A 24,662-nucleotide genomic window follows, 5' to 3' on the forward strand; every position below is an offset into this window, starting at 1 on the left:
ATAATTTGTTTCGTCTTATTTTCGTTAAGCTGAATGCCTAAGATTAGATATATTTGTTCCAGCGATTTTGCTTTTTAGTGAATCCTATATGTATGTATGTATGTGTATGTAGGTTTATGTAAGTACATATATGTATGTAGGTATATTATGGATGTATGTATATATGTTCTCTGTGTTTATACTATTTTATTTATGTATTTTAAACTTTATAAATGCACCTCTTGCCCATAAACTAATACTTACACTGTTTTTCCTTGACCACCAGGTTGTCTGGAAGAGATCGCTGTCTTAGCGATAAGACCGCCTGTTGTGCTCAACTGTGTCTATTTATTTTATACAAGGTGAAAGGTAAGACGTTTGACAAATTTAGACAGGAGCTTCTACTCATGAAAAAAATTGGACTTTGTAAGGAAACTTCGCTAATCAGCTGACAGATTTCCATACAAAGTCCAAATTTTTTTCTACGAATTCAGCAAAGTTGTATAACAAAAGTTGTTCAGTTTCATGAGTAGAAGCTCCTGTCTAAATTTGTCAAATGTCTTACCTTTCACCTTGTATATTTACTTTTGTAATTTTTATTTATTGGTGCACAATAAAGTATTTTTGTTTGTTGTTTGTTTGTTTGTTTGTAAATCTCGTTTACACCGGTTAGGCAACTCAGAAATACAAATATACACAACTTCATTAAATTTTAATTAAATTGTCATGATTTTTTGTAGTCATAAACAGACAATTATTAATTCAGAGCACTGTTTTTTCTAGACAATAAATTAATACGAATGAAAAACAATGAAAATAGCTTTGTTTCTCATTGTTGACTATTCAATGTTCAGAGATTTATATTTTATTTTCTACCATTTAATCTAATCCGTCGTTTTTAACATGTTTAGAAACGACATTCCTATTTCCAATTAACATAAGTAGCTGAGAACTAACCGCAAAAGAATGTAGGGAGAGTTCTTTTGGTTTTTGACTTAAAATTTTCGATGTATTATATTAAACTGTGAGAGGAGAAATATAAAATTTAGCATGTAATAAATGTGAATGTATGTTGATAATATTATTTTTTAGATTTTTATCACAATTCGTTTGATCCACTTTAATTAGTTTCTTTGTTCAAGAGCCTGGAAAGTTATTTATTTAAAAGCACGGTAAGGCACTCGTTCGTTTCCGATGCCGATACTGTAAGCTGTTTGTGGAGCAAGTTCCTCGGGAATAGGTTGTCCATGATGTAAGAAATATTTGAGATATAATATTGCTATATGTATATGGTATATATACCTACGTAACAATAACTCTACTGACTAACTTTGGACTCTTACCCGGGTTCTGTAGTGCTTTGAAGTCTTCCGAAATTGGATGGTTGAGCTTGATTCAGGAGCTCAACGTCGAGTTGAGTAAAGATGACCGAATAATGCCTAGATATAATAATGACTTTAATTTCGTGAAGATCTTTTACCTTTTGATGACGTATGTATCTGACATGTAATGTTGGTTGAATATCTTAGATATTTTTATTGATTTGTTATAAATTTTGCACTGTTTGAAGCACAGAGGATGGAGTTCTTCAAACTTTCTGGACTGTGAAGGCTAAGTTACACCTGAATATGCTAATGAGTTATTCAATTGTTTACAAATTAAAGGACAATAGTGCTATAGAATAAATTCGAAGCTCTTGTGTTCTTGTGAAATTATCATCATTATTTTTATCTAAGCTACAAAATGTGCTTTTAATATCATTAGCCTGAAAGATCTATCTGATTCTTTTACTTGTATATAAACTATAAACTATTATTTTCGTGTCAATTAAGTAATATCGTACGCTTAATTTAGAAGATTTGTTTATTCCCACATAATTTAAAGACATGGTGTCCGTACACTGTGTTCTTTTTTTATTGCGAATAATCGCGATTACTCATAGGTCATTGAAGTCCACAAGGAATGCTTTGTCGATACCTATGTAAGCATATAAATTAACGTTAAAAGAAGCGACAAAACTGCGGAGTGAGAAATCTGTTTACTGATATTAAAGATTAATTATTTTATTACAAGCTTTGCATATAAAGTCTAGCGATCAAACGGATACCGATTTTGGTGGACGAATATGTAATTATCAATTCTCAGATATTGATACAGTGAGACTCATTTATACAATGTATCATATTGACATAGGGAAATCTTGTAACATATTTTCCATAAAAAAATGTTGGATTATAAAAAGGATAATATTTATAACTTCCTTTGGAGAAAATGATGGTTATATATAACAAAACAATGGTAAGTACTAACGTTTTACGTAACGTTTTTGGTAAATGGTACTTTAAAATCGTAGGACAGTACGAACAGCAGAAGAAATATAAGTAAAAAATATTAAATTTAAAACGTTTATATCGTTTATAAACGTTAAACGTTTATATTTTATCTACCTTTTAATACCTTATGTTTTTTTAAGTTTATCCTAGCAGCGTTTGATCAGATCAAAAGCTTCCAACTCAATACCAGTATAGAAGGGTAAGAGAAATTATCATTTTTTTACGTACTTTAGCAAACTTATATCTTCCACGCTGTTGTTTAAATGGTCAAGGTATCAGCTTGAAATCAGCGAGACTTAAACTTGCGACATCTGATCCGACCCCGAATTTGACCAACGTTGTCTATTATAGATTAGACCTATATTTCATTAAAGTCCCGTTGATCCAGCCCCCCTAGTCAAGTGGCTTTCTGTTAGCGTAGCGTTCAATAGAATAGACTACGAATGTATGAGATTGACGTAACCTGTAGATACGTTTATCTACAGCCTACGTCAATCTCATACATTCGTAGTCTATTCTATTGAACGCTACGCTAACAGAAAGCCACTTGACTAGGGGGCCGGTGTATGACGGTGTTAAATAGTCGGCGAATGAAAATTTTCTAAAATATAACGACAAAAATACATTTATTTAAAAAGCATAGCAAGCTTATAGTGATTGAAATTATAATCTGGATTAGCACTATATTCGGACCACACAGGTGGTTGTCTCTTGCTAAAATCACCTTCAAATAACATTATTTAGTCATATCTCTACCGCTATTTGACTTTGCTAAATGTCTAAGGTTATAATCCCAAACAACTTTTAAAGTACACATCTATAATCTTTCCTACGCGAATTAAAAATAATTGGCCTATTATTAAAGAACACAATTTAAATATGCATTATAATCTATGCAATTAATTATGCAGTCATTTTAGTTTATATAATATTTATTAAGTTTTTTTATTGTGTAAGCTGTACGTATACATTAAGTTTACATTTTGATGTAGTAGGTAACCAAGAAGCAAGAATAATACTTAATATTATAATTTTTGCAATAATATTAATATTTAAGTCTTGTTTACAGTCTGCCTCCTATTTAAAATTTGAATATTTCAAACAACGATACATACAAATTCATATACATATATGAATATAATTTGATAATCAAGTTTAATAATGAAATATATTTGCGTAATATTAACTAGAAATAAATTATGTCCTATATAAAGTAAAAAAAAATATGCATTTTATATTTCGACATATTTAGAGGGTCTAATCCGACAATCACACGCATAATTTTAATTTGCATAACGTACCCAAAAGTTGGACTTCTATAGCTTGTGCGACGCGTTGTTAGGGAATGATCATGGAATGATAATATATTATCTTAATAAATTGAATTACACACTATTATGGATTTATGAATGTATTTATGAAGACTAAAGAATGAATGAATTCGTTAGGTATATATTTTGTTAATTTAAATCACCTAGCTTCATAATAAAGAGTATTTTTGACAAGCAATTTGGTCTCCCAACATGAAATATAAATTCAACTTTATTTTTTTTTAATTTTTGGTTAAAGCTTCCTTTGAAACTGTACTGTGCATATTCTTCAAGTAGGATAGAAATAGATAAAACAAAACCAAATTCATCATTCGTTTAAAAAAGAGTGATTAAAATAATTGTGCAGCAGTATTATTGGGAAACTAAGTTCAAAAGCGTCTAATGATTAATCATGTAGTAATTATTTTATACCAGTTAATCATTATTAAACATCACAAAAAATAAATTTTAAGCGCTACAGAAAAACTCAAATTAGAATATTGATATGATGTGTAATATGATACTGTATAATTATCATTAGTATTGGAAATATTGTGGTAGGTCAACACAAGTCCTGAAGATCATCATATACCTACGTCATACAGATTCACGTGCGTGTACTGTGTGACTAAAACACGTTGTTTATAGGAAATTTTCATGATAGCTTTTCGCTGAGAATGACATTAGCACCCACAATATGAAGCGATCCGTTAGCAACATGGGGTAGCATGGCATGTCTAAACAGGCTACACGAGTAATGAAGACCTCATTTGTTATTGACGTCAAATAATATTGTCTAAAATATTATGCAATGCTATTAGGTGATATACCGGTGCGCAGGAAGGAGTTAGGGCAATTACTAAACGATTGTGCACAAAGCGTTCATCCGATACCCTAGTGATAATCTTAGATCTTAGATATTCTAGATCTGTGTGGACGAAACATTAAACGAGATATAAAGCAATGTGGCAATGGTGCAGAAATAAGTTGCTTGATGCTTCTCATCCGTGTTTATCAAAATCGATGGGGTGAAAAATGTCTTAGTAACGGAGCCGGTGGCTAACTCGATTAAGCTTTTATTAAAATCTGACCTCTATTCAGTATTAAAGTACACGCAGAAGTCATTGACATTAACATTTACCAAATTATAAAGCAATAAAATATTTTTAAAAGTTATTTTATTTAATGCAGTTCGCATGTTAATTGGAAATGATGCAATTTTTTCTTTTGTTCTGGAAACAGGCTAGGATTTTGTTAGGATAATAATTATTCTATTATATAGAGGTCTATGTGTTTATTATGTGCATTACATAATATAATATAGATTATAGAATGAAAACTGAATGCGTTAAGCTTTATTTAGAAAGCATTGAAAATATTCAAAGAATATAAACCTTATACATTTGTAATAAGGTGCAAGCTACATGTAGCATTAATATAGAGTATAAATCATAAATAAATGATGTGCATGAACTTTGCCTAGCACGGGGTAAATTAACTGAAATTGCATATTGTACACTTAGCTGTAGTCTAGATAGGGCTGCGATTTTAAACGAAGGGGTAGGTTGGTGCCAACCACTGCTTAACCTGAGTACACACAATCTATTCTATAATTATTATTAAAAAAGTTATGATTTTAAACTCTTAATTTTTTTAACGGTTTTAATTTTTACCTTTAGACGCACAACTTTACCGACTTATTAAGGCTAAGTATATTTTTTTATCCCAGGTGCATCTGGTTATCTGGGCAAGCGGCTAATTTTGTACAAAATTAGTACTCATATTACGTAAAAAGTGATAGGTAGCATCTATATTATATTTTTCTATACCTCTCAGATGACCAGCCACTCGGATGAATCCGTAAATTCACAGATTTTACAGGCCACATAACTACGTTTCATAATCTGAATCCACTATATTGATGTCTAAGAACACCAACTAATAATGAACTTTACGCCTTAACTAATAAGATCCGTTTTATAAAAAAAAAAAACAAATTTATGGACTACACTTTAACACTTAGCTTAAAGAAGTTTACAGTTAACTAGATTTAACGCAACTTGTTAACTGAATTCAGGTTTGGGTTCAACCAAACTAACCTAGAAAAAGTAAATGTCGTAAATTATAAAGTTAGTGATAAGAGCAGATAAGCATATAACCAGATGTATCACTTATTTGTATCATGTATGTCGAAAAATAATATTCACTGAATATCATTTGTTCTCAGCTTAATAATTAAAGCTCGTGATTCTTGTAGCCTTATTGTGAAAACCGCTGGCTTTTCACTGCAAAGGTATATAATTGCAAGCTTTGTAACAAGTTTCAAAGAATCTTGTTTTTGTTCGCTAGTTACTGTAAAGCGATTAAAATGCATTTTGCAATTTTAATGTTTCATAGCAGATTAATATTTAGTTTACGAAAGGCTAAAAGAAAAAACTTCTTAACCAATACATGTCTATAATATGTTCCCATATTATTATATCGACAGTGGATTTTTCCTCTACTAGGTTATTGCGTTAATGACAAAATGGTCACAAATCGAAACCGGATGATATCTCAAGCAACAACTAGTCGCAAATAATATATCATTTAATTGTCGTTGAACATTTTTGACAGCCGTCCTAATCGACAGCTAATAAAGACAAATAAAACAAATCGCCCACTTTTAATTTTAAACGAGTGCCGATAATGTCATTTGCATTAAGGCAGGCAAAAAATAAATAAGGCGAGTAGTTATACAACTTGTAATTAAAAATAAAAATTAGTTCATAGAGATTCTGTCACATCAATTCGGTTTAAATCTTGCAAGACCACCCTAAACAACAATGGTAATATTAGAAAAAACAGTTTGTTGCTGAAAGAGAGAGGCAGGATAGACGATCGACGAGCCGAAAAGAGACAGAATATTGTTGCTAAGCATTATGGGTGGTCGAATGTGTCGTTTTTTTCGCAATTTACGGCTGCAATCAGTTCGAAACAACGATATTTTAATGAATTCTTTTATATATTATATTATTTAATTCATGATAATTAGGTGCATTAAATTGTATACTAAAATAGCTAAGTACCTACTGCTAAATGATTTGTGAACACAAAGTAGATATTATATACGTGTACTAAACATACAAAATCGAAGCCTAGTCTTTGTGTTATTTATATTTGTTGAAATAATTGGCAGTCGGGTGGGCACATGCTTAACATTAGGCAATATGTTACAGAGCTAGCCGCGGTCAAACAAAGCTCGGTCAGATCAGACATCAAGGTCAGTATATTTAATATTACCTAAGGTCAGTTACAATTACAGGAACTCACACCGAGTTGCCAGTTCTTAAGCAATACGGTATATTATATTGCAGGTATAATTATTTTTAACTAATTTAATTAATCGACTCTTTAGCACGGATGAAACTTTCAGCCAAATGAGTAGTTACCTTGTTTGTTAATAACGTTTGTAATAACTCCTTTTATTTTATTACTCCATAAATCTTACGTATGATACAGGAAAAAAACCGCATGTCGTAAAATTGTCATGTGTGCCATGTTGGATACAATATAAAAAACAAAATCCGCATTTCGTATCACCTTCAATTGACAACATTTCAAAATTTTAAGCTACTTATTTTTTTATTTTAATGAAAACTAGATCAAAAATTATTATACACGTATTTTTTGCTTTTTCTAAATTTGGAAGTTTTCATTCATCTTTTTGAGTTTTAAAATCATCTCATTCTAAAATGTCGTAAGCGCCAAATGACGTCATACATACGGAGGAATACATTTTTTCCTTTGCCACATACCTAGTTTAAATTAAAAAAAAATCTTGACAGTTTACATTTTGGCACATTTGTCACTTTGATTCGCCAAGCTTTGTAAATATTGTTATTTGTTATTTGCTGATCCAAATTTTAAACAAAAGAAACTTATTCACAAATACTGATGATGATGACTTCATGCAGGATTTGTTAAGGGGTGCTGAAAATTTCTGGGAAACAAATATACTATCCCAAAAACATTGGAAAGTGTTAAATAAATACAACTTTTAGTAAGTAAACAAAGTCTTTTATTTCAAGAAAATTATGAACACTATAGGCACTATTTGTATAATATAAATGAATTAGTCCAACTCCAATCAAATAAATATCACGCTAATGAGATTAAATTAGAAAACCAAAACACAATAACACGATATAAAGTTTGTTTACATGAATAATTCACAAAAATGACATTAATATGAAATTTGACACATGCCATAACCTGTAAATGTCAGTGATAGTTTCTTTTTTAACTTTTGTTAAATTAGGCTAAGGCGCATTTTTATTCCTCCGTATGTATGACGTCATCATCACATTTATCGTTTTTATTTAATTTCTCTTAAAATATGCGATTAAAAAATGAAATAAATTTTTTTCTGTAATCGCAAGAGCAAAATAAAGAAACGGTTTTTTTCTTTCATGGCCTTATAAAAAATGAAATGTTGTCAATTGGAATACTTTTATGACTTACAACTTCTTCGGAGCCGTTTGGTGTTCGATAGACCTTTCACGTCACACAGCAGTCGATTGGTTTTGATCGCGTGATAAGGTTAGCATGTAAGTTAAATAATGCAAATATGCAGTCAGTGGTGTCCGTATCATCGCGTGTAGGTGTTCTCGAAATATCGATTACGGAGAGGTCAGCGATGATGGGTGTCAGCCGTCAGGATCTCAACGATCTGTGTGATACTTCAATGCGCTGTTGGTAATATTATGCGAGCTCGAAAATATACGGTTATATAAACCGTTAAGGACTGATCTAACAATTAGATTAGATAACAATGGTAGGAGTCGGTAAACCTCTTCCTTTCTGAATTCTGTTTCAAAAACGACGCATATCTTATACCTACTTAGAACTTTAGCGTATTTTAAATAAGAGTTTTTTTGGAATAAAACCGATTTTTTTTAAATCGGTATGATCTAAATAAGTGCACAATATGATTGATATTATTATATTATTGTCATATTATCTTATATTCCTGAGCTCATTAATTAATATTTTAAACGTGAAAGTTGTTGAAGGTTGATGTTACTTTTTCACGCGAAAACTACTAGGTAAATGTATTTTTAAGATAATATTTGATTTAGCTTTTGTGCCATACTAAACTATAGAAATGCCTATTGCCCACGGGCTCATCCGGGGTAAAACCACGAGGATAAAAGATAGTTTAGTATAATGCCTACTTAAAAATATCCCTGTTATAGTATATTTTTTAGAATTTATATATTACTAGCGGTCCGCCCCGGCTTCGCCCGTGGTACATATGAAAAATAGATGTTGGCCGATTCTCAGACTTACCCGATATGCACAGAAAATTTCATGAGAATCGGTCCACCCGTTTCGGAGGAGTATATGCAGACTAACATTGTGACACGAGAATTTTATATATAAGATATAAATTCTAATAAAAATATATATAGGTATGTATATTCTTAAGTACAAGTTTACCTTATAAGTAAAAGGGGCATTACTGATAGAAGCCCAATGCGTCGAACAACATCAAGGCTTGTTCACAATAAATGTCGGCCTATTTACCGAATAACAAAAACGGTTGATTAAAATAATTAGATACCTATTCTGTAATACATTGACATAAACTAAGAGATGTAATTCTAATATTCTGTAGTATGAACGAGAATGACGAGAATAAAGGTAATTAATCTGTGTAGGTGATAAATTTATAGTTTGGTGAATAATGAAAGAATCTGCAATTCCGGTATTCCACGCCGCATAAAATATCTACCTACTTACTGAAACGAAAATTTTTTATTCGAAAAATATAATAAATTTGTTCAAAGTTGTGTAAGTATTCGTTATTTTAGGTACAAAGCTTTCATTATCTATTTCAACACTTTAGGGGTCACAGGACCCATATACACAGACCCTGAGTGATGTGGATCAGTCCAGAAAGGGTATCAAAATTTCTTCACATCTATAATTTAACATTGGATTTAAAATAAGTATAGGTACTTCGATTCATATACATCTGTATGTATATAAAACTGTTGATATTCAAGAGACAAGAAGTTCACTCGCTTATAAATCCTGGCCGTATTTAAAGAATAATTTAGACACATGAATATTAAAAAATATTTTCACAAAAATTTATAAAAATCAACTTCAAAAGAATCAGATTAATAATATGTTATACTTTGTTATTTAATGTTTAATTAAATATTTAAGGTCCCTATATTCAAGTAAATTTAGGGTTCATTGTTGAAGAGCTTTTTCAAAGTTAAGGTACCTACGTAATAACTAATCCCTAAACATGTGGTTTATTGGTACAATAAAATATATTACTTATCAGAAAAAATACTCAAATTTTAAGTCTATCTAATCATATAAAATAAATTAGTAAAAAAAGAAAAACTAAAACATAGGTAGCAAACTAATCGCGAAATTCAAATGACATTACCACCACTTTGTCGGTATAACATCGAGTAGCTTTTAATTCTATGTATCCTAATTTATAGTTAAGAAATATATTAACCTATTACCACAGAAAACATAACATGTAGTAGCTAAACGCTACTTTTACTAAAATCAGAGCATGATAACCGCGGCCCAAGAATCAAATGAATGTTATGATACGATGTTGTCTGTAGTCGCACGGCGGCCGTGGCGCGGCGCACCTCCTCTCTGGTTGAATACGGGTAATTTATTGCTCCTCTTTACTCACGGTTTTTACACGTTACTCGTTGCTTTGCTTTGCTTTTATTGTCACTTGCGTATAAATGCCGAGTTTATTGTGCTTGTTCGGAGATCGATCGTATCACAATCGTAGATATGTATGTACGTCATAAGACGAGGGCATAGACGTGGCTTCTGTTGATAGTGTACGTAATATAAGTATGGTATTTGCCTAAATATTTCAATACAAATCAATAGGCAATATTGTAAATCGAATTATTGGTTCAACAATTGGCAAATGCAAATAGCTTATTTTATTCACCTAATTATTACCTACACACAATAAACATAGAGCACTGATTTAAAAAAAAAATAATGCTTTCTCCTGTACAAGTATTCTAATACTTTAAAGTAATTCTTTGCACACTACTACAGGAAAGGAAGGACCACACATTAAAGGACATTTTTCATATTCAAATTAATCTCTCATTCTATTTCCAAATAAACTTGTTATTTTGTATTAAAACTATCTTGAATGTACCTTGCTCATGCTCTTGCATGCTCTTAAAAATTGACTACAAAATAAAGTACAAAAAAAGTATAACGATTTCCATTAGAAGGTCAATTTGCAACTAACATATTTTACATAGAAATCGATTTTAATACTAAGGAAACATGCGTATCGAGCGGCACCTTTGAGTTGAACAAAGAGAACCGACAAAAGGACCGAAATATGACTGACAGCACTAAACACTGCAAACTACAAGTTTATGCCAACAATTAGCCCCATTGAAAAGCGTATTGTCTCTGTTCAGTGTAATCTATATTTACTCGTAATAATATTCAGTAAAATATCTTGAAAGTTTTTTGTTAAAAAGATAATAATCATATAAGATAGAGAACGGCATTTCAAAAAAACTGTATTATTATTTTGGAAATTCCATTCTCTTTTCGCTACACATTACGCTTTCTTTCCCAATAAAAAAAATCATCTTTTCACAAAAATATAGGTCAATCGTTTCACTGTTAACATTTTTGTTGAAATAGGTTTTTAGTTTCTCGATATGCCCACAGCCAATTCTGATCATAATCTATTTCCATTAATACCTAGTCTGAAAGGGCGCACAAGGAAGAAGAAGCCCTCTTTTTCTTCCAATGTCCCATTTTAATTGTATGTGATGTAGGTACCGTACATGGCTTTTATTTAATAATGTACAATCGAACTGTCTCAATTTGTTGTTTCAATTTATGTTTATAGGTAAATACTATGCAGCATCGGTCACAACAATTTTGATGATGAAGATGATAATTCTTCTTTCTCAGCCCGGTTTAACTCAAAGTTGAGTATAGGCCTCTTCATGTGCACGCCATTCCTTTCTGTTCGTCGCCACCCGCATCCACTTCCTTCTACAATGGTAAAGGAAGATCCACCAGCCTCTTAATAAAAATGTACTTTCTATAGAAAGTACCTGGAAAATTGTATACTTTGTCTAATTTATAAATAAACTTACAGATATATTTTCTTGAGCATTTCCCTAATTAAAATTCTCTTGGGTTCAGGTGGATCATTGATTAATTCATTCATAAAATATAACTTAATTTTAAACATGCAAATACCATGGTGAATGCCTACTCAACTGCAAATTTATTTATAAAACACCCCAAAAATAATAAAAAACAAGGAAATCAATACAAGACACAATTATTCATAACATAGCTAACTTTTATTATTATTAAGATCATGCATTTATCACATAATAGCATATCTATTGACTATCGCATTCAATATTAAAATATATCATCTAGGGAGCAATTTTAGAATAGAACAGATATATTTTTGAATGAGATAGAATCATTCTTTCCCACAATGATTACGTTCACCTGAAAGCCAATAGTGATGTTCTATTTTAATCGATAATACGATAAACGGAATTGGAGTATTCAAATTGAATTTATAAGTTTTGCTGTTACGTCAAGTGCGTTGAAAATAAAATTTATTTTTATGGAGTTTGCATAGTTTTCGCCATTATACTTGGCGTGATTGTGGTTCACAAAAGTTTCACATTCCTTTAAAGTTGTAAACATTATACTACTAATATTATCGTGAACGGGGAAGTTATTTACGGCTGGGATCGGAAAATAGGTTAGGTTTATTTATTTAGCATGCTTAAATTAATTACGAAGAGAGTAGGTAATTACTATTACATCCTATAATAGGTAACTTTTGATATAGGTAGGTAATGTTTATATGTCTCGGAGACACTGTCAGTAGACACTAAAAATTTGAACTTAATAAAACTTTTAAAACTAACATTTAAAATTTTAAATTATCAACTTATTGTTACAAGTAACAAAATTACCGACATCATTCCTACATCACTAGTGATAATGCACCTTGACAGCACTAAGGGAAATGGTTTTTTTTAATAACATCAGACTTAACAATATATCATCCCTTTCTTTATCCACTGCTACATATTCGCGCACACGGCTTTGTCCGATTCTGATAGATTTTAGGGCAAAGGGGTCGTGAATACAGCCGGTGCACGGTTTCTATTGAAATAGCATTGCAACTTCCATACAAGAGATTGATACGAGCTTCAGCATGGGAACTTTTGATAAATAATAATTTGTGATGCGTTGAAGAGGACAGTAATTATAACGGCGCGCTATTAAAATTCCATTGTCTCGGGATAAAAAGAGCAAATAAATCAGTCACCGTTTAAATTGCCTCAAACATAATATAATTTTCGGCATGGGCGTGTTCTGAGCGATTTTATTTCTTTTAAACAGCGGGGGGGTCCGGCTTTTGTGATGGTAATGCGGAGCCGGCCGGCCGAAAGATTAGGATGCGGTAGTGTAATCAATACATGCTCTCACTGACCCTCTTTTGTCGCGTTTGACCCACTGGCAGGTTGTATTGTCGTGGTCACCTTGCTTGACGAGCTGGTTAGCTGCAAGTGAACCTTTTGACAGGTCAGAGGTTTGCGATTTCCGATACAAAAGACGACGGCGGACAACATTCGAATCGGGTACGAATCATGGGTAAAGTTTTGTTAAAAATCTTTTTATTACACCAACAAGGCTTGTCAAGTTTTTGATTTGTCTAGTTCGTTTTGAACAAAAAAATTGGTTTACCTAACATTTTTTATCGACTAAAGTCTATAAAATTTGAGAGGGTGTTTTAATTACCAGTAAAAGTAAACTAAGAAAAATATTAGAATAAAAACAAAAACAAAGTTTTATTAAAGAACTCGCTGAAATAAGTTTAACATCCTATCTAATTCGACAATTGTTCCACGAGTAAGCTTCCTTTGTTTCATTATTATATTCATCGAAATAGAAAGAGTTGTAAGAAAATTCTGAGAAGAGATTTTTACAACTGACGGAGGCTTTGTTTTAAATAGAATCGACTTTCTTCGTATTCTTAAGTACTTTAAAAGCCATCTTAGCGAATAACATGATCATTTACGACAATAATATAAATAAAATAATAAAAATTGTGTCTTACAAAGTCATATATTATTATGCTTAAGAGACAATCATTTTAAAATACCGACAGGACATTTCGTAAGTATTTGGTATATGTTCTTTTTGCCCTGTAAATTATAGAAAACGTATTTCAACAAAACCACTCATAGCACGGAATTATCTTAAAATAAATCCAGATAATAAACAGGAAACAAACACGTGTTATCGCTGCGATAATAACTGATGCGCAATAAAACATCACGTTCGAAGCTACAATATTCCACAAAACTCATAATATTCGATGTGCAACGTGCATTTGGCGCCTAGTGAGATACGTAGTGTTTTTTCAAATATTATTAAAAGTTAAATTCCTTTTGATGCACGGGACATAACACCTTATCTTCTTGGGAGAACGTCTTATAATCGTTCATGGTATTGTTAACACAGGATAAATCTAAGTTAATCGTTTACAGGTGCAGTGTTATACCATTATCAACCATTTTCAAAGACGTTATGGACCATATTTCGGTGGCAACTTTTGATGTCCTGGTTCCAGGATAATAATAATGCATTTTTTGTTATCCAAGATGTCCGTATGCGGTGCAACAAGATGTTTGTCTGTGTGCTCATCTAGTCGTAGCAGCTGTGCCTATTATTCTAGCATTGTGTGCGTGTATAATACTATGACTTAACACATTTTGATAGTTAAGGTTTAGTGAAATAACACAAATTCATGAATAGGTACTAAATAATAAAAGTAATAGCTGTTTCAGATTCTGTTTTCATTTTTATTCAATTGATTATAATGTTTAAATTCTCTTTACCGAATAGTTTAAATGGTTTACTTCGTTAAAACTACACGTTGGTAAAATAAACTATTAATAAAATTAAAATTCTCATGTTCTACGCTACAAATATTGCGTGAAGGTAACTAAATTAATATTAGTCGAAACAAATTGCTTTAAACAATTCGTTGCGCTCAAACATTCAATTTAAGTTCGATAGAATTCACCAAAAATAGCACTACTATCCTAAAATATAATTTACAGGTTTGCGTGTTCCGTTGACATTTGACTTCCTTCAAAATATAGCTGATGGCGGCTCACAAGACGTAGCGAAATGTGTTTTTATTTTGTTCCAGTAATTATGCAAAACAAACCACCGAAACTGCCAAGTCACGATTAAGCCATTTCGTTGAAGTTTTTTGTCAAAGCTGAAAAGAAATCGATAAAAATAATGGTGCCATGGATCGTGTAGCATCTATTAGGGTGATCAAATATAAAAGGAAATTCATCAAAGTAATAAAAAATTCAATTATTATATTTTATCATAGTTAGATACATAACATTTGTTAAATAATAAATGATTTAAATTATTAAATCAAACGAATATATTTCTTTTAGAAATTAATTATTTACTCGACCCTAAAATTGATACAACGTTTACAATTAAAGTACCAAAACCATTCGAGCCCCACAAAATTTCACAGGGAAACATTTTTTGCATCGTTGCCGAAGCTATTCCCAAGAACATGTGGACCGCTACATTGCTAGATCAAATACACCATCCTGCCGGCATTGTAGTTCCTATATCAATGCTTTAAAAAAAACATTTTATTCATCTCCCTCTAATTTCAAATTGGCATTGCTAATGCTAGAGTGAGAAAGACACAAGAGCTTCTTCAAAACATAGACGCTTTCAAAATGAATAGACGTTAGACAATGCACTTTGAAATGACAAAACGCTACGCAAACGCTTTGCATGGGATAATTACTAATTTGTGAAACTGTATTTCTTTTAATTTTAGAAATGAATTTGTTTTAAGATAAAGTTTAATCCAGTGATTCAGCTTTCAAAAAATGATTTAAAAACAGATTAATAAGATTATTAGACGTAGTTTCTTTGGAAGTTTGTTAGAGGAAATGTGCTAGGCTTTTTATGTCCTTGTAGCTGAAGTCGTAAAAGCCAAGTATAAATTTACAGCTCTGAGCAGGTGCTGTATAGGTATACATAGACGAATACAAATTGGATCACGACAATTTTGAATTAAGCTAATTTTATTTGTCGACCTTGATTTACCTTTTGATTGTTGTGAATTGATTATCGATAGTTGTATCATTATTATTCTTTAAGTGGATTGTATACCTTGTAGGTAAATCTATTCACAAAGAGTGAACAAAAAAAATCGATAAATATGTAGTTATATTTTACTGTTGTTTCAAGTGTATAACTTTTATGTTACAGGCGTTTATCTACAGCTTCACACGCGTGGACTTCGATTTCTTATAAACTCTCATCCCTAATTCATTTAACCCTCAGGGCATGAATGGTAATATATTATAGAAATTGCTGAAAATGTAAATTATTATCAATACGAATACAAGTCATAGACTTATTCAAATATTTTTAACTAAGCACACAATATATAAGTTAGATTATAGCAATATTAAGAAAATGTGTTTTAAGTTTTTTTTATTACTTTGCTTTATATTTAAACAATTATTGTTATTACGGTTATATTGATTTTCATTACCTATACTTATAGTTCAGATAAGATGCAGTGTGCAAAACTTCAGCTTCAGGAGAGAACAAAGTCTGGAGTAAAACCGAACGCATCAGTTGAGAAGCCCCGTAGAATTTGTCAAAAACGACTGATAGACCCGGATCACGAAGAGGATCGAAGATGGAGGGGCAAAGCCCTAGAAAGGTATTTGTTTCAACTATATAAAATAAAAATACTTATTTCAGTTTTAAAAATTATACTCAGCAATAAAGTTCAATAAAAACGACCGTACAACTTAATTATATATAATGGATTACTGAGAATCTAAAGTTATCGATGTTTCTTTTTTGTAGCATTAGCGCCATTTTCTGTTCACAGGTTTTATTGTAATGAAAACGAACACTGCGACCTCAATCAGATTTATGACCACGCTCGAGTTCAACAAGACGCCCAGGACTTATTTTTGTCCGTACAAAACTTACAGTTTCAAGGCGAAGTTCAGCAAAGGAAAAGACCACGGACTAGCTTTAAATACAAAACTTTACCGGGCAACCGAAAACACAGGATGTTTGTGAAAGAACTTCTCGAAGATAACTCGAATGACGGCGGGCGCTTTTCGGAACTTACGTGCTATTATTTAGAAGATTACGCCAAGTACTTACTGAGCAACGACCGGTCTAGACCTTCCACAGGAAAGTCGAACACGTTCATTTATAATTTGGACAATAAAACTAAAGAGAGCAAGGCGGTACAGACTGAGCTAAAACATGTTTCGAGGAAAACCTCCAAAAGTGATACAAAATTTAAGAAACCATTTAAGCGTAACAAGGATGAAGGTAAAGAAATGGCAGAAACAACCAAAACTACTATAAAAGATGCAAAAATTACTTATGAAAAAAGCGGTAAAAGGAAAAGTTTGACAATATCGAGGACAGAAAGCCCAGCTACCGTTCAAGTCATTAGGGTTGACGTCGTGTGCAATTACAGCTCTAGTTCTACTATGTCAGACTACGAAGATAAACAAAGGAAAGAAGAAAATAAACAAGAAATTGTTAACGTTAAACAGTCACATTTCGCAAATAAATATCTTTTGACGAATACAGTGAAGACTCTTGATGAGAACGCGGGTGGCGCCCGAGTTACATTACTTTGTAAGACTTTCAAGTTGGCGGACCGGTCGGGAATATTAACGGAGAGGAAAGCGAAGTCTTTAAAAAATGTTTTAAGAAATAAATCTCCAAAACGTTTCTAATAATTTTTCCTGTATACATACAGTTCCATTTCGAATAGAATTCTTACATTTTTTTTAGAGAATTCAATCTATTTTTTCTTGAAAATAGTGCCGATGTGACGTCTATTTAAATTACCTGCGAGCGAATCTTGGCGCCCTCCTGGCGCCACCCTTACTTTCTACATGCGGCTCTCAACGTTTTTCTATGAATTCTAATCAATTATAGATATAAATTTAACGAATGTGAAAATTTAATCTAAATAAAGAAATTACACATTGTCATTTGTAGTTTAAATGCATGTATACCTACAGTTTTCAATTTTGTGAGAAAGGTTTACAATCCATTCTTAGTAATTAATGTTAGGCTCGAATGCTATCTTAAATTTTTTATTGCTAGGTACCTATTTTTAAGAGATTTCCTGGAAATATAAAATGTGTATGTGTATGTATATGCTATATCATTATTTATAAATGTTAAGTATAAGTACAAATTTAAATAATCTAAGGTTGGGCAAAAGTTTGAGAATCGCGTACATTCTCGAAAAAAAAATTAGACGTAAACTTTTCACGTACCCTGTGATTTAGTGCGACGATGCGCAATCTAGTTTGTTTAAGTATCGTTTAATCTCGAGTTTTGTATCTGAAAATAGGAGTAATAAAATGGTCAGTGATAAATAGTTTCATTAAAATGGACTATTGTTATAATTTTCCTTGATATTAGTTTTAGGTGTTTGATATTGATCAGTGCTTAAAAATACGTTACGAAAAAAGTTTATACTGGAAAAATCGATACGAATTATGGGTATATCAATTTGTTTTACATTAAGTATTATAAGTACCATAAAATAGTTTATATTACAACCATAAAAGTCCGGGCAAAACTCTTACGACTTAATAAGTAGGTATATTTCATTGCATGTTATGGTGTGCGATAAAATATTTAAATGAAAAGAAAAAAATTCTGCTTATTTTGTATAAAGTATTACCTACATAATATTCTGTAATCATTAAGCAGCCTGGGTGTTAGATTCATAATTATTCTTAAAATAAACGGTAAAATTTTGTAGTTTAATCCACTTGCATCGAACAGAAAAGAAAACATTCATCAACGTTGCGGACATAGTCGCAGGGCAGGCTACAAGTAGCAATGATTAACGATCAAAATGGAAACGTTTCTGAATATTAATTTGTAGTTGAGGTCACTAGAGCCTTGGCAAATGTGACACGGCCGCAGCGAAAGGATTGGTACGCCATGGGCGCCCCCGATAGGGTGTGTGTGCTGAATTTATAGGTGTGAGAGATGGAACTTCAGGGTAGCTAAAGGGTGAGGTGGACTTTGGCCCCCACACTTAGGGGGCTCCCCCGGTTCGCCCTAGTCCGGCACCCCCGCCCGGGGCTCCCGTTCTGTCCAAGCGATAAGAGGGAAGAGGGGAGAACGTCAAATGGACGTTTTACGCATAATTTAGAGCAGTAAATGGATTCGAACAGTCTCCACACAGCACACCAGGCCTAAGCGTTAACGTGATTTCGGAGAAATTAAGGATTACATCCCTTGCTCCAATATTGAAACTATTGTTTTTAAAGGGAAATATCCTGCGGATCCTCTAATGAAATCTTGTGTATTTAGATTGGATAGCTTATCTTCAAGACTTTATGAGTTTGTTACTAGGTAATATTATATTTTGGTAAGGCCTTTGAAAATTTAAATGTACCATATTATATTATGTTAATTATAATAAAGTAAACACAGCCTCATTTTGTGAATACTTATATTTATTTAAGAAATATTTTTTTAGTTGACATTATTAAAGTTGTTATAATAAATTGAAATTTAAAACAATATCCTTGTATCCTTTATTATAAAGCATTTTGTAGGTACCAACTCTACAGAGAAGTCAGTTTTCATAATATTCGCGAGCATCTAAAACATATCGCTATGAAAAATAAATAACGATCGATTGAGCAAAGTCTAAAAAAGGTTATATGATAAGAAATGCATGATCGGCCCTAAATAGGAAATAGATAGACGCGTGGCTTTGAGTTAGTAACCAACTGAATTTTTAACTGGCACAACCCTTTTCAATTACCCATTGAAAGTGGGGTTGCTGTCCAAGCTTTGCTGACAATCCTTTTTGCGTTGTTTAATTATTTACGTAAATTTCTTAATTTAGACGTGTGTGCAAATTCGTAACATCGTGGCTAAGTGCTCAAATGTTCTGTAGCATTTTTAATTGACATGTAGATACGAGTCATTTTAGAAGATGTTTTTTTTTTGCATATTTTCTTAATATTACCACATAATATAATACAGTATCTATGTAATAATTACACAACAGGATTATTAATTAATTGATAGGAACATATTTTTCTATGAGGTATACCACTGCCACGCTATATAGTCAAAAAATTATCAACACAAAACTAAATTGTATTCAACTTTCGTGGAAATAGATTTTTGAAAATAAGAAGAATAATTTTATCTATAATTTCTGATGTAGGAGGAAAACTTGGAAACATCTCGATCGAGAAAAAAATTGCTTCTGTAATACCTATTAAGAATTGAATTTTTAATAATTTAGCAATCCGTAAAATAATAAATCATTTTTTACATACTTCATCTTACGGCATATTAATTATTAGATATTAGTGCGATATCATAATAGGTAAGTAAGGTAAGCAATGAAAATTATACAGTAAAACATGAATCCTTTTTTATGTCACGTGGCTTCGAAATCCTTGCACTTTTTGTACCTAGGTATAGCGAAACTTAAATCGACATTCCTTTACGAATTTAAAGTTTATAAAAAATATTATGTAATTGTGTAAGTATAAAAAAACTGAGAGTGTAAGGGTGAGATTCCATAGACTAACTGATTCGATTATGTTAGGTACATATTTCTTTGTGTGTGACGCCATGAAATTTCAAAGTTCATTTCAAGGCTCACATTCTATTTACTCCTCATAATTAGGTGGACGATTTCCAATTTTCAGACAAAATATTATTTCAAACACTTTTTTAAGTATAGCTATATTGAATTATCAAATACATACGTAATAATATTTTAAAAAATTTACTAAGTTTTTGGATTAGTGAAATTTTTAACAAGATCCTTATTTTTTATCACTTTTATAGGCTGATGTGACAGAAGATCGACCCTTCCGAAATCTGGTGCACAGGATCGTGGAAATCCGAATCGATATCTGAAGAAATACATAATCGATTTAATTATGTACAATCATATTTTCCTAGCAAACTTTCGTAGTCTAGTACCTTTCGAAGTTAAATAATATAAATGGTTAAAATTTCTGCACTTCTGCTGAAAATTATGCACGACATATTCATTCAGAAAATAATTTGCATATGGTAACTTTGTGTTTTTAATGAAAGTGCTTTCATTTTTTTTAGTGTTCTATTATACAAAACTTTCCACACAAACAACTGTCGTGTCATTTAATAATGTGAAGTAAATGTATAAATATTAGACTAATTTGCATACGTATTATGCTGCGTTTGATGCAAAACAGCTATTTTATTATTAATAATTATATACCTGTCGCTGGAGGTGCAATGAACTTTTGTTATGTCAAACAAAACCCACATTAGGTCGTGACTCATGACAAAGTGAGAATTGCACTCGACAAATAATTTATTATTTGACGATTATTTCGCTACAAGGTAAATGTAAAAACAAATTCTTATTTTATTCAAATGTACTATAGAAGGTAGGTTATGTTTTCGTTTTTATAGTTCCTCTTATATGCCTGCATTTATTGTTAAATACACAAAAAGAATTTAATACATATTATGAAAATAATATCAGGTCTATTGATGAAAGGTCCTTACGTAATATTATCTGAATTGATTAAAGGTAATTAATATGACTACTGAATACTGATAATGATGTGTGGTCCAAAAAAATATTTTTAAATTATTGCAATTGGCTTAAAACATATCATATTTAAATTGTAGGTAGTTATTTAAAGGAAAAAGAAAAAAAAATATATGTATTGCATTTACATTTTACATATTACAAAACTTCATATATTATTATGGTATTTGTTATCCCCTTTTCTTAGCTTTCACTTCTTGGATTAAAAAAATAATCAAAAACATGGTATGTACAATAGAGGTTATATTGTTATATGTATTTACATAGATTTCTACTTGCTAACTGAATAGATTGTCGTAAAATTAGGAATACTTTATCTAATATCTAATATTCTAATATGTACTGTTACTCTTTCACGTAAAAACTGCTGAACCGATTACAATGAAATTTAGCACACATATAGAGGGTAACTTGGATTAACACATAGGATAGTTTTTATCCCGGAAATCCCACGGGAACGGGAACTATGCGGGTTTTCCTTTGCAAACGCGGGCGAAGCCGCGGGCGGAAATCTAGTGTTAAATAAAAGGCTACTTATTTCGAATTATGTTTTACATAATAAGTGAATATTAAAGTGAACAGATATTTATATCAACCGTATAATTCCACAATCTCAGTAAACAATATTAAATACGAAGCGAATTATGAGCAAGGCAAAATACATGTTAAACAAAGAATTTTGTCGAAATATATTGCGGACTTGTAAAGTCAAAGCAAAGTAGGTTCATATTAATAGTAGAATTTAAGCCGGGCAGAACCCTCCCTGATAGCCAAGTCCGAATAACGTTGTGTACGTGTGTGTGCCGTTCCCATGTGTGCAAATTTCATAATAGGCAGCGTACTCGGCTCAAATTTTACATTTCACATCTCTGATGTATAGGATGATTTAATTTTATAATGCTACATAGAATTTATAATTATAACTGGAATGTGTTTTTAGGTTTTTGTTTAGAACAAAGGATATAAGTCTTACACAACTCTTAATTAAGTTTAGATGAATCATTTCAATATTTATTTTACATTAATGTCGGGTTGTGTAAACCACATTTAGAAGATTTTACAATCTATGGTATTTTTTTTTCGCTAACAGATGGCATAGAATTTATTATTTGATTTCATTTGAGGAACACTTATTATATCCCAGATCCTTAAATATTCAAGGAAAATTTAAACGCAAGGCGTGTACGGAGAAAAACTAATTGATATTTCTACCTTGCCTACTGGAAATAAATATTAACACAAAGTGATTTATCTCAATATATGAAGCAATCTTAAGAAAAAGTTTAGTAGAATTATACTTACTTATATTTATCGATACGTTCATCGTTCATCGTTCATTTATAAAAATATTCATCGATACGTTCCTTACATATCTACGTTCGGTTACAAAATGTCGCTGCCGTGTCGAAGTAATATTTTGTCTTCCTTCCCATTTTAGATAACAATTATTTATTATAGTGAATATTAACTATTATATAAAATAGCGGCATGAACATTGAACGTCCTCTATATACGGACATGCGTGTTACACGCATATCTAAGCAGTAGGTATTGTTAATTTATCTATAGCCGAACTAACCGGCCCACCGCCCGCCACCACCGAGGTACCTTTAAACATATCCAAATGAGTATGCAGAATACTGTTCCTAATACATTGCTACGCTCTCCCTGGCCCTCTAAATTACTCGAGCTTTAATTAAAAGCCCAGCAATGCTGTACATGACAAGTATTCCAACAACGATCGCTATGACCTCTGATAGTGCTAGCTGAATTTTGCTTAGTCCGAACGTTTTAGACTGAAATTTGCTTGGGTATTTTCATATTATGTGTTTAAAGTGGTCGACGTAATGGAATATCTGTAAATTAACAATTTTATCTCCTTTGTTTGTGATAATTAGAGAGATCATAATGTATTCTTATTTTACTGGCATGTTGATTATATTGTTTATTTCTAGCGCACCTGACAGAAATTAAAATCAGGCTAGGATTTCAGGTTTCTGAAAATACTATTTAATAATGAGAATTTTTAATGATCATAGATTTTAAATAAGAATTGACCCAACCGTCCTTTAGATTTGAGAGATTATTTACCATGTTGTAATTACTGTATTATGTATATTATATGTATGATTACTATTTTTATATTTCCCGATACAAATAATAAATATAATAGTTTTTAATTAAATGTGATTGCCATGAAAATGTGCCTCCGCAAAAGTGTTTAAATGAAGAAAATTTAATATCATCTTTCTACCTTTTAAAATTTTTAAACAAATTTCTAGGTAATCGTTTTCTTAGTATTTGTATTTAGACAAGTAATGAAAAAAATATCATTGGAGTGCTATTCAATTTGCGTTATGATATGAAATCAAGATTATTACTTTTATTAATTTATATTTTAAATTATGTAATAGTAAATTGCTAATATAGGCTACGCCTTATAAATTCGATATTGATTTTAAAAGTATATAACCTATATCAGTCTTTACTAAAATTGGCATATTAACACTTATGATTTAGTATTTTATACTGTATCATAGGAAAGTCTAGGAGGACCTATTGTGAACAAAAAATGATTTCTCATGCGTTTAGATATCTCCAGAGACGAAAATAATATTATCCCCTACGTCTCTAGAGAGATTGTACATGACCTGTGAGGCTGTGAAAGGTTGATTTTCAAAATTGGTTCAATTTGAAGGTTATCCTTGGCACGCAGAAAGTTTTTGGCTCAGTTTAACTGTTTTAACTTTAGAAGCTTCTAGAAATTGGGATGGGCATGACGTAATATTAACTCGTTGCTTTAAAGTTTTGCTCCTTAGAATTTATTTTTTAAATGAAGGTTAACTTAGTATAGTATTATAATATTATCTGTGGCAATAGTAATAGTGGAGGAATGATGAATAGTAATTTATTTAGGAATTAATTCGAAGAAAATTCGGATGTTTGTGTATCTGACTATTTTTAGATGAGGATATTATTAAATCATACTATAAGATTTAATATTAGAATTACATATATAAAAATCACAACTTTAAGAAATTGCTCTGATAAAATTACGACTCATATTAATATTTGATTATACAGTACATATAAAAATGGTTATAACTCAGAACGTCGAATATCTTATATTGTGAATCGGTATTTAAGTAGATATTTCTTCGCTCTTCACAATTAAAGAAGACCGTCCTAAGAATATTTTTATTCATCGATATTTTCTTGAAGTTCTTTTTGGTTTTGTGAAATTACCATTCATTTTTTTTGTGCAATATGAGCTAATTTAAC

The 24,662-nt window shown here is 31.3% G+C and overlaps 1 protein-coding gene across 2 annotated transcripts; it reads left to right on the forward strand.

The window, feature by feature from the left end:
* Positions 1 to 10,265: 10,265 nt before the first annotated feature.
* On the forward strand, positions 10,266 to 17,737 carry LOC149911196 (uncharacterized). 2 transcript variants are annotated; one of them, XM_090111964.1, is made up of 4 exons: positions 10,266 to 10,308; positions 16,001 to 16,085; positions 16,302 to 16,463; positions 16,638 to 17,737. In XM_090111964.1, the coding sequence occupies exons 3-4, from the start codon at positions 16,312 to 16,314 to the stop codon at positions 17,509 to 17,511; spliced, it is 1,026 nt and encodes a 341-aa protein (XP_089968090.1). In that variant the 5' UTR covers positions 10,266 to 10,308; positions 16,001 to 16,085; positions 16,302 to 16,311; the 3' UTR covers positions 17,512 to 17,737. The 2 variants fall into 2 exon arrangements, with proteins under 2 accessions (XP_089968090.1, XP_089968140.1); XM_090112014.1 differs by lacking the exon at positions 10,266 to 10,308 and adding an exon at positions 14,084 to 14,188.
* The last annotated feature ends 6,925 nt before the right edge of the window (positions 17,738 to 24,662 follow it).

Source organism: Colias eurytheme, chromosome 1 (genome assembly GCF_061535395.1).
Source record: "Colias eurytheme isolate Ceu_HAF_F1 chromosome 1, ilColEury1 Martin Lab GWU primary, whole genome shotgun sequence".
Classification (NCBI taxonomy): domain Eukaryota; kingdom Metazoa; phylum Arthropoda; class Insecta; order Lepidoptera; family Pieridae; genus Colias; species Colias eurytheme.